At 39.2% G+C, this 11354-nt stretch overlaps 2 protein-coding genes across 2 annotated transcripts; both read left to right on the top strand.

The window, feature by feature from the left end:
• Positions 1–3796: 3796 nt before the first annotated feature.
• LOC143845522 (uncharacterized) lies at positions 3797–4849 on the top strand. Its single transcript, XM_077353900.1, has one exon. The coding sequence runs from the start codon at positions 3797–3799 to the stop codon at positions 4847–4849; it is 1053 nt and encodes a 350-aa protein (XP_077210015.1).
• A 1372-nt stretch (positions 4850–6221) lies between these two features.
• On the top strand, positions 6222–9653 carry CLH2 (chlorophyllase 2). Its single transcript, XM_077384044.1, has 2 exons — positions 6222–6543; positions 8735–9653. Exons 1-2 carry the CDS (start codon positions 6280–6282, stop codon positions 9404–9406), a joined length of 936 nt encoding a protein of 311 aa, XP_077240159.1. The 5' UTR covers positions 6222–6279; the 3' UTR covers positions 9407–9653.
• The last annotated feature ends 1701 nt before the right edge of the window (positions 9654–11354 follow it).

Here is an 11354-nt window from a genome sequence, read left to right as displayed (position 1 = left end):
AAGTTAGTTGGATGCTGCATATAGGAAGTCTGAACAATCTGATCATTCTACCATGAAAGTTGAATAAATATGTACGGCAGCATATCGATGCAGGTGCATCTCATCCGAGCATGCAGATCAACGGCTCACGTTGATCCTAAGGAGTTTTAGTTATTTCTTTTTATTATTAGAATTTTATTTCTGGCAACTTTAGTTGGACGAATTTACTTGGAGTTTGGATGGTCCAAATTTTTGAGAAACTTTAGGAATTTGAAATTATCTAGGAAGTTAGCCAAGATTTAGGAATTTGAGAATCTTTAGGAATATTTCTTTTGAGTTAGACGCAAAGTAGGAGTTTCTTTTCTTTGTTTTATTAGTTTTAGGAAATCCATCAAAAGCCTATAAATATGGCAGCTCTATGTAAATGTTGAAGGCTGATTTTATGAATAAAGTTTGAGTTTTTTTAGGAATTATATTCCTTGTTTATCTTCATCTTCTTCCTTGGATCAAAGAGGTAAAACGCAATGTGTTTGTAGTTTTCTTCTTCATATCCCCATCAATTTCATGTGTTTGTTTGGATTCCATGAACACCCTTCATCGAACCAGCTCTTCCTAGTTCCCCGCCTCTATCCGCCATTGAAGTGGCTTCTCTGCTTCTTCAAGTTTCCATCGACCAAGTCAATTTCAGCCAAGAGCCCAAGGTATTTTTGTCGTTTTCTATCATCCAATAGCAGCCCACATATTCCTGTTATTTAGGTGACCAACAACAAGTGTTTTCTCAGCCAATTACTATAGATAAAGCAGCCACTTACCTGCTTGTTTTCTCCTCACAAAAGCCATCTCGTCAGTCCCATAAATCTCCTACGATACAGCCCCTTCACATAGAACCCATTAATCCTTTAACCACATAAATCTCCTACAATACAGCCCCTTCAAAAGCCTCATGATCGATGAAAAACTTCCATTCATTTGCCTCTTGGAAACCAAAGCATCTGAAGATATTTTTGAAGAATACTCATCTGAAATTGCAGATGGTTGTTCTAGGTATGCAAATTACCATCATACTGATAGAGTTCGCATCTGGATTATGTGGAATTCAGCCCTGGTAAATTTCACAGTTCATAATGATTCCCTTCAGCATATTCATGGAGACATCGATTACATTCATTCAGGCATCAAGATCTCCATTACCATCGTTTATGCTAACAACTCCGGAATTGACAGAAGGCATCTTTGGGATGACCTTAGAATTATTGCCCCAACAATCAATAAACCATGGCTGGTCGTGGGTGACTTTAATATTGTCAGATTCTGTGATGAAAGATATGGAGGGGCCGGTCCGATTCAAGAAGATATTAGAGAATTCAATTCATGTATTTATGATTGTTACCTCTCGGATCTTAAGGCCCTGGGGCACACCTTTTCCTGGTCAAACAAATCTTCCCCAGAAAATCTGAAGCTCAGGAAGTTGGATCGTGCCTTGGTAAATGAAGAATGGCTTTGCCGCTACCCCCACTCAGTAGCAAATTTAAAAAATCCGGGGTTATCTGATCATTGCCCCATCATCATTCAATCCTTGGAAGCAAATGTTCATGGGAGCAAACCTTTCAAATTTCACGATATGTAGCTAGAAGACCTCTCTTTATACGAAGTGGTGGAAAAAGCTTGGGCTATAAAATGTAAGGGGAATCCATTATTCAAGGTAACAAAAAAGCTGAAAGAAGTCAAAAGGTGTATCAAAATTTGGAACTCTGATGTCTTTGGGCAGGTGGATATTCAACTACCTCTGGCCAAAAAGACTCTTGATAGCATCCAAACTAGACTGAAAGAAGATCCAAAAAATATGGAGGTAAGAACTGAAGAGAAAAAGGCCACAGAAAACTACATTCAGATAGCAAATCGAGAGGAATCGATGTTCAGGCAAAAGGCTAGGATAAACTGACTGAATCTTGGTGATTCAAACTCGTCATTCTTCCATTCAGCCATGAAATCAAGAAGAAATTATAATGGAATCCATGCTCTGGCCAATTATGAAAGTACCATTCCACAAATCCAGATACCATCAAAGCCACCCTGATTCAATATTATGAAAACCTCCTAAACAAGCGGAGAACAGATTCTGATTCCACCACCCCTAATCCGAATATAACCCTCTCTTCAGCTCAAGCTGCAAATCTATCCAGGCATGTCACTCAAGAAGAAATTGAAGAGAACATTCGTTGCACAGAAGGCAGCAAGGCTCCTGGGCCTGATGGTTTTAACGGAAATTTTTACAAGACTTTCTGGTACCTGATAGGAGACGAAGTTTCTGATGCTATCTCTTATTTTTTCAGAAGTGGGAAAATGTCGTATGGTCTGAATTCAACGTTCATCTCCTTAATTCCAAAGTCCCATGATGTGTCCTCCCCAGATATGTTTCGCCCGATATCCCTCTGCAACTACATGTACAAAATTATCACAAAGATTCTTGCTTCTAGGCTCAAAGGAGTAATGGATGACATAATTAGCCCCCATCAATCCGATTTTATAAAGAACTGAGCCATTCAAGACAATATCCTCCTGGGTGACGACCTGGTTCACAATTTTCATCTAAAAAAAAAAAAACCCCGGTCATGTGCCTTTAAATGGATATCAAAAAAGCTTTTGATAATGTCAATCACCAAACTCTTATCTAGTTCATGAGAAAGATTGGTTTCAATCAAACGTGGTGCCAGTGGATCGAGCAATGCATTGAAACTGCTTCTTTTTCGGTTCTTCTAGATGGATCTCCTTGTGGGTATTTTAATTCTACAAACGGCATCAGGCAAGGGGACTCCTTGTCTCCTCTTTTATTTTGTGTTTGTATGGAAATGCTATCAGTCATTATTGATGAAGCTGCCTCGATTATCACTCCCTTCTCTAAAGGAAGTTTATCCATCACCCATCTGCTTTTTGCAGATGATGTCCTTTTATTTGCTGAAGCTTCTGTTGTCTCGGCAAAGGGTATCAAAGATTGTTTCAACCGGTTCATGCAGTGCTCGGGTCTAGAAGTAAATTTAAACAAGAGTGAGGTTTTCTTCTCTGAAGGTGATTCCAGATGTAAGGGGGCCATCAAAGACACTCTTAGCATTCCTCAAGGAAGCCTTCCCATAAAATATTTAGGCCTCCCTCTCATAACATCAAGGCTCTCAGCAGCAGATTGTACTCCACTCATAAGCAAGATCCACAAGAGAATTGCATCTTGGTCCAACAGGCTACTGTCTAGGGCTGGAAGGGTGGAACTCACCAAGTCCATTCTAAATTCTTTTCTTCCTTACTGGGCGGTTTCTTTTCACCTTCGAGCTGGCATTTTGGACAAAATAGAAAAATATTCAGGGATTTCATTTGGGCAGGCCCCTCTCTTCAGAAATCCTATCACCCTATTGCTTGGGATACAATTTGCACCCCAAAGGCCGAAGGAGGTCTAGGTTTACGAAATCTAAAGGACATGAACAAGGCAGCTGACATGAAACAGATTTAGAGCATAATCAAGAAGAAGAACTCCCTCTGGGTCTCCTGGTTTCATCACAAATATGTAAGGACGAGGAACTTTTGGATCATAAAAAAGCCTAGCAAAATGTTGTGGGGAGCAAGAACAGTTTTTAATTGTCGAGAAGAAGCTAAGAAATCCATATGCTATATCATTGGAGAAGGAAAAGGTATTGATTTCTGGACTCAGCCTTGGCACCAGGATGGGCCTATTGTGGAACAATATCCTCCTGATGGAGAATATCTAAATGCAATTCGTCCTCAAACTGCTGTCCATCAAGTCCTCCGGGAAGGAATATAGGACCCGATCATGCTACAAAGGCTTCCCTCCATCAACCTGATACTTGAGAAGGCTTTGGTTATCTCAAGTGCTGAAGATGAAGCAATATGGAAAGATACTATTGATGAGTCTTTTTCACTGAAAAGCGCTTGGAATGGCATCAGAGAGCATCACTCAAAAATAGCTTGGGCTTCCTCTGTATGGTTCAAAGGTCACATACCCAAAATGAGCTTTACGGCTTGGTTAGGCCTTCACCAAATACTCAGTACTAAGGACATGCTGATTTTTCTGGGCCAAAATAGGGAGATCAGATGTCCATTGTGCTCCGCTGCATCTGAAAGTATTGATCATTTATTCTTTCAATGTTCGTATTCGGCTTGGATCTCGAGATCTGTGCTATGGCGATTCAATATTAGAAGGAAACAAAAAAGAAAGCTTATGGAGGAAGAAGAATGGATGAGAACCACTTTTCCTGGTTCAAATCAACTGCCTACCGCTATCTGTATAGCATTTACTTCCTCAATTTATCTCATCTGGCAGGAAAGAAATAACAAGTTACACGGAGCAGACAATTCTCACAAGAGAGTGATCCTGAGTAATATCCTCCACACTATCAGAAGCAGATGTATATTTCTTAGATTAGATAGCCAAACCAGTAGCAGAGATCTGGCTTTTTCGAAGGCCTTCGATTTACCCATGTTCAGGTCCCAGAAACCCACCAAAAGATGTAAATGGGTTCATCCAAAACCTGGATGTGTCAAGCTAAACTGTGATGTGTCTTTGGCAAGCTCATCAGCCTCCATTGGGGGTCTTTTGCGTACCAATGATAGTTCAGTTCTAGCCATGTATTCCCAGGACAAGATTCAAATGACCATCCAGGGATTGGAGCTTGAAGCGATTTGTCATGGAGACTCCCTGGCCTCCGCCCTTAATATTGATCGCCTTTGGATTGAGTCAGACTCTCTATTGGCAGCGAATGTAATTGAAGGCTCTGTCCCATGCCCGTGGAAGAAAAGACTACCATTAGCTCATCTGAAGAACACTCTCTTAAAATTCGTTTCTTGGAAGGTGTCTCACATCTAGAGGGAAGCAAATCGACATGCTGATTTTCTTTCAAAAGCTGATTGCCCTTTAAAAGGTTCTTGTATTCAAGGGGTATCCCTCCCTCATCCTCTTTATGACTATGTCAAAGAGAATGATGAAGGAACCCTCTATTATAGATTGTAATATCTTTTTTTTTTCTTTTTTTCTTTTTCTCTGTTCTCTGGTCTTGGGGTCTGCCTAACCCCGATTACTAATAGAAAAAAAAAACCTATTCGATTAATCATCCCCATCTCCTTTCCTGAAACTTCATTAGCCTTCATTAGCCGATCCAAACATTAGCCCCTTCAGATCTCCCATAAGATCAACCTAGAGTCACATTAGCAGCCTCCATAGTACCCTTTCCATGCTTATTCCTAGCAGCCCAACAGCACATGATTTTCACCACCCTTGATTTGTCTCAACCTTGGTTCAGCCCTCTAAACAACCATCTAGTTTAACCCACCATCCACCATCTTATACCCTTTAACTTTCCACTACCGTATCTGTGCCTTGACATCAAAGCTTCCGCCATCCGCCCCTGCGTCACATATCCCATATGATGCTACTTTATTCAGTGATATTTTGATCTTTAAATTTTATATATTTTAGTTTTAAACTTGGAAGTTTCTTTTTGAATAAATATGTATGGCATACCGCTATAATATCGGAACGAACCGCATTCTAGGTAACATTGATCACCCGTAAATACAAAACTTAATGAAGCTTCCAAAATCCAAATGAATGATGCTAGTGTACAAATGCCCTTTGTATTTTCGTTCATTGATATTTATCGATGAGGGAAAAAAAATTCTCAAAAATTCAAACAACATCGGTTACAGTTCGCTTCTCTTTCTCAAGTGTCTTTCCCCTTCTTTTCTATAACCATAAGCCCTAACTATGTACAGCATAAGTAGGACCTAGGACACTTAGATGGACAATCTGATTCAAAATGGGCGATGACACAGAAGAAAATCAAGATCCCAAAAATACTCCAAAAAAAAGGATGTGTCTGATAAGATATTTGAACGGATCATGACCAGGACATAAGTGGAAAGTGGATCCATTGAGCTTTAATCAAGCAAGAGGCATCTAACTTCAACGTGTGAAAACATAGCTGAAACAATCTCATAGTAGCCCACTAGATGACAAACCCGATCACCATACTCATGCCTATGTGGTCCAATGACATGGACATCTCTCTCCATAATTATGCCAAGGATGCTATGTGAGCCTGCTCTCTCTCTCTCTCTACGTGCCCTTTACTTCCCATGTAAGAAATGAATTTCTGCCACTAAACAAGGAAAGGCTATAAATGAAACAGGACCCACCAACTTTTATCATTTCATCTCTTTATATCTATCTCAGATCACCTTAAAAAGAAAAATTACAGAGGATATGGAAAGAGGAGAACGAGCCGAATTGCCATAGCCATGTCCACTAATAGTATCTTCCAAGTGGGAAAGCACAAGGTTTTGCTACTTCGACTGGAACCAGACACCTTTTGTTTCTCATCCTCCACATCGAGGCCTCCTTCTCTTAATTCTCCTCCAAAACCTCTTTTGATAGCCACACCATCCGATGAAGGAGAATTCCCTGTCCTTGTATTCATCCATGGCTACCTCCTCTTCAACTCCTTTTACTCTCAGCTTCTCCAACATGTTGCCTCTCATGGCTTCATCGTTGTTGCCCCTCAGGTTGGTTTCTTACTTTTCTTCTCTCTGTTTCTTCTCCATTGAAGTATAAATGACTGAACAATGCCATCTCTAACAGGTTAAGCCTTTGGAGCCTCACGGTTTTCTTGGGTTCAAAACCCAACAATTCCTTGATATTAAAGGGCTGTTTGGATACGTGGAATTTAGAATCAAGGTTTTAGTTTAAAAACAGTGTAAAATAGGGTTCACGATCAAGCTGCTGTATGCTGTCCTAACATCATTTCTTGGATTTTAAGTTAGAAATTCAGGTTTTAGAAGTCTCTCCCCACGAGGTGAGATTTCTAAAACCTGAAACATGGGAAGATCTCCTGCTCTCTTGCGGTAGGAAAGAAGGGCTAGAAATCGTCTCATTCTTCTCTCATCTGCCATATTTAATTTTAAGGAAATCCACGATTCTAAAATCCGCGTATCCAAAACGGATCCTAAAATTCCATGTGTACGGCCAACCCAAAAAAAAGAGGAGTCACACTTGATCTTCACCTTCGTCAACTCAACTCAAAACTCATCCGTGTTGACTAGCCAGACAAAAAAGTAAAAGGAGAAACACTAAAAAAATCTGACCCATAGAATATATTTATAGTAAAATTGTAGTAACCTACCTTTCATACATTATAATCTAAGAAATATATGTATATAAATTAAATTTGTATACATTTATAGGAGAATGTTTTTTTTTATCGGGACAACAATCTGAGTATATTTTCTTCCAAGGTAAAGAGAGGTGAGCCATTACAGAAGCAAGTGTATGAGGAAATCAATGGGAATGGTGAATTTCTTTTCATTTAATCTACAAAGATTGTCGACTAATTAATTTATATTGTATTAATACTTTTGATCATCTACCAAGTACTGAAACAAGGGATAGGAATTTTTTTTCAATCAAAACCTTTTATTGTGTTCTATTATACGCCAACCCCCTCCCCCCCCCCCCCCCCCCCCCCCCCCCCCCTCTCGTTTTTTGTCTGAATCCACATTTTGGCCTATAAAGTTAATCAATACTCCTCTTAGTCTCTCAGAGTTGAGATCAGAGTTGAGATCGTGTCAACGAATACCTAGCCAACCGAGTACTCGACCACCTCATGCTGAGTCGACTAGAATTTTCTTTGGCCGCATTTTGACCAGCATCTGCGTTTTTTTTTATAGAAATTAACGATTACCAGCATCTGCGTTTAGAAACATTACTTCCAACTATTTCTTTCTACTCTTCATATATTAGGCCATGGATCTAATAATTGAGTGATTTTGATACATTATAAATCTTAGTCTTCAATATCTGCTAATATGTGTGTTTATTTGTGTGTTGGGAAATGATATTTACACCGCTCTAGCCTAGCCACCATTTACATCCCCTTTCATGGGTCTCTCATTGTAAATAACTGCATTTAGATCTCTTTTGTTTGACTTTTCATGAAAATAAAATTGAAAAGGCAATGGAAATGGTGGAATATGGGGTGAATAAATTAATTCCCAAGTGTATAATGTTTGATATTTTCAAAATATTATATTTTTTTAAAATAGAAAAATGAGAATTTTCAGATAGACACTGCTTTTCTTTGTAAAGTGGCATTTCTACTCAAGAGCCTCTAAAGCCTCTTGTGTTGTGAAAAGATGTTATTTTAAAATGAAATGGTACTTTCAATTGAAAGCGTTCCTTCATATCTTTTTATCTTCTATAAAAATAAGTCCTGGGGTCTCATTATGAACAAGATTTTGTCTTCTTTCACTCTTCACTTTTTTCTCTAAGTGTGGGCACTCTGGTTGTCTTGAACGCGGGTGCAGTCCTTGTTCTTGGCGTAGGCATTGTATCCTCGGGACTTATTTTCATGTAGCTACCTGATTATATAAGTGAGGAAATACAGTCTATAAGAGAAAGCTTCGGGTTGCCCTGCGCACCTCTCTTTCTTTCCTCATATTCTCTTCCTTTGTTCTAAATAGTCACTTTATTCGTCCACCATTCTAATTCGTCCCAACATATAACATACACATGGGCAGCCCAGTGACGAGGGTCTAGGGAGGGCTAGATGTTGAAATAAGTCCATCTTGTCAAGCCCATGTGTAAAATCCCTTATTTCTTAATATGTCACTCCTCTTGAATTCTACTAATGGTATATGAAAATGTTGACACTTGTTATAGGCCTCAGCTCTTAACTTCCCTTCTATGGTATTGCCTTAGCTATACCAAGTGGCAGGACCAGATTCGAGAGATGACATCAAGTCTGCAGCTGAGACGACGGATTGGTTATTAGAAGGATTATCAGCTGTACTTCCCACAAACGTTCGGCCGAACCTAAGCAAGCTAGGGATCTCAGGCCATAGCCGCGGTGGCAAGGTCGCATTTGCTTTGGCGTTAGGCCATGCTAACACTTTGCTAAAATTTTCAGCTTTGATGGGCATAGACCCAGTTGATGGAATGGACAAAGGGAAGCAAACCCCTCCCCCAATCCTCACCTATGTCCCTCATTCTTTTGATCTTAAAATGGCAGTTTTGGTGGTTGGATCTGGCCTTGGAGAAGTTAAGAAGAATCCATTGTTCCCACCTTGTGCACCTAAAGGAGTGAACCATGAGGATTTCTTTAATGAATGTTGCTCCCCTGCATGGCATTTTGTAGCCAAGGACTATGGTCATTTAGACATGTTGGATGATGAAACCAAGGGGATAAGAGGGAGGGCTTCTTATTGCTTGTGTAAAAATGGGAAAGAAAGAGAACCCATGAGGAGATTTGTGGGAGGAGTTGTGGTTGCATTCATGAAAGCTTATTTGGAAGGTGACTCTAGGGAGCTAGCAGCCCTAAAGGATGACCCTGAGATTGCACCAGTGGTACTTAGAAATGTCGATTTCCTTTAGTTAAAAAAGAGATGGTGAATAATAATGTCAATTTGTTAAGACTTTGAATTGGGCTTCTGAAAGGGCACTCGAGAAGCTAATTTGTTTGAGTAAACATCACAAATTGAAACAATACATACAAGTATTGTTGATTATCTATATATGCTTAGCTACTTCATTATCTGTTTCAAACAGGTCTCTTATGTGGTGAAGTTGAGGCAAGTATGATATTTGTTGTGATTCCATAAATAAGAAGCTTAATTATGCATGTCTCAGGAAATCATTTTAATTACTTGGCTTGCATGTTCTGTATTTTCCTGGGTAGGCTTAGTAATAAACTTGTATTAAGAAGTGACAGAAAGATTTTGGAAATGAACCTTAATCTAGTCAGCATTCAATGAGCACAGAAGTTTTAATGATGGAAATTGTGTGACCCTAGATAGGTTTGACACAAGTTTCTCTATATTTGATAATTAATCAAGGACCTTTGAGAATGCTGTTTTGCATAAGTATATGAACGGATAAAATATGATACAGTATATAATGAACGCGTTAATCACGCCAAGTTACATTCACTGACTGATGTGAGAAACGAATAACTGTTTGTAGCGATGATGAAGGCTGGACTAGGTGGTCCTTTGGCTCTGTTTCTTTTGACGTAAAATAGGTGTAAAATGTTTCACACCCGTTTGTTCCACTTAAAAATGGGTGTAAATTTTGTTTGACGCCCATTTTACATAGAAAGAAACAGTGCCATCAGACAAATTCAACACAAAATGAGTATTTGACAATCAAATTAGTAACAAAGTGAGTCTACTTTGATGTTTTTAATGCGGGCATGAAGTACCAAGAAAGTCAGCAATTGAGTAAAAGTGGTAGCTGAATGGATACTTGTAAATTTTTAAGTAGGTAAAAAGAGCCAATGTATTTAAAAATAAAAAAAAAAAAAAATATATATATATATATATAACTGTAGAAAATTGATGGATAATTTCTGATCGAAACCGCGATCCAAATTAAGCAAGATAAAATAAACCACACAATAGCAACCACAAAGAACACACAATTTTTACGTGGTTAGGCAAAGCCTACGTCCATGGGCGATCCAAGAGAAATATTCCACTAATCAAGAAAGATACAAAGATTACAGTAGACTCCTCAATCGATCCAACACTTGATCGATTCCCAAATCCTTCCCTTGTAACCCTTTACAAAACCCTTTCTTGACTACCTCTCTTGAAGTGCACACAAGAGAAAATCCGTCGCCTCCTTCCTTCTCAACAAGTCAAGAGAATATCTTCACAAACCCTTTGGTTCTACTTGTTTTTTCTCTTCCTCCCAAAGAGGCACCAAACTAACTTAGTTTTTCTTCTCTTTCTCAAGAATAGAGAAAACGTCACTTTCCCCTTGCAAAAAGCAAGAAAAAATGCCTTCTATTTCCACCCCACTTTAGTCGTGTGTGAGATTTTCAAATTCTTAGTTTTCTAAAAAACCAAAGCCACTTCCCTTTTTTTTTAGGCTTCAACAAGGCCATATCACAGTTTAAAGTGAAAGCGGGAGTAATAGCAGCGACTTCTGTTCCGCGATCCAGCTATTTGCGAAGGAAACACCCACACAACGCTCCGGTATCACGAGAACTTGTGCAGTCTCCTTAAGCATTTTTAGCCATATGGCCTTTTCATCTGGTTCTACTTTTGTTACACATGCGATGGAGATTGAGATGAAACCTTCCTTGCTTCATTTCTTTGGTAAGTTTGCATGTCCTCTCTGGCAACCTCTCTGTTTCCGCAAATCACACGTCGGTGGCTTGGGAAATAAAGCAACCTTCCAACAATAACAGACTAACAGTGAGCCTTATGTTTAGCTTTAATAACGAAGTGAGAAGTTGTAAGTTGCTTCTTTGAACCCGAGCAAACGAGATTAAGTCCCAAAAAAGTGCAAAACCTACTAGTGGAATTGCAAGTAGTAG

Source organism: Tasmannia lanceolata, unplaced genomic scaffold, assembly GCF_043159265.1.
Source record: "Tasmannia lanceolata isolate RefF3 unplaced genomic scaffold, GAP_Taslan_0.1 ptg000002l, whole genome shotgun sequence".
Classification (NCBI taxonomy): Eukaryota; Viridiplantae; Streptophyta; class Magnoliopsida; order Canellales; family Winteraceae; genus Tasmannia; species Tasmannia lanceolata.
This window is presented reverse-complemented; position numbering and strand designations above follow the sequence as displayed.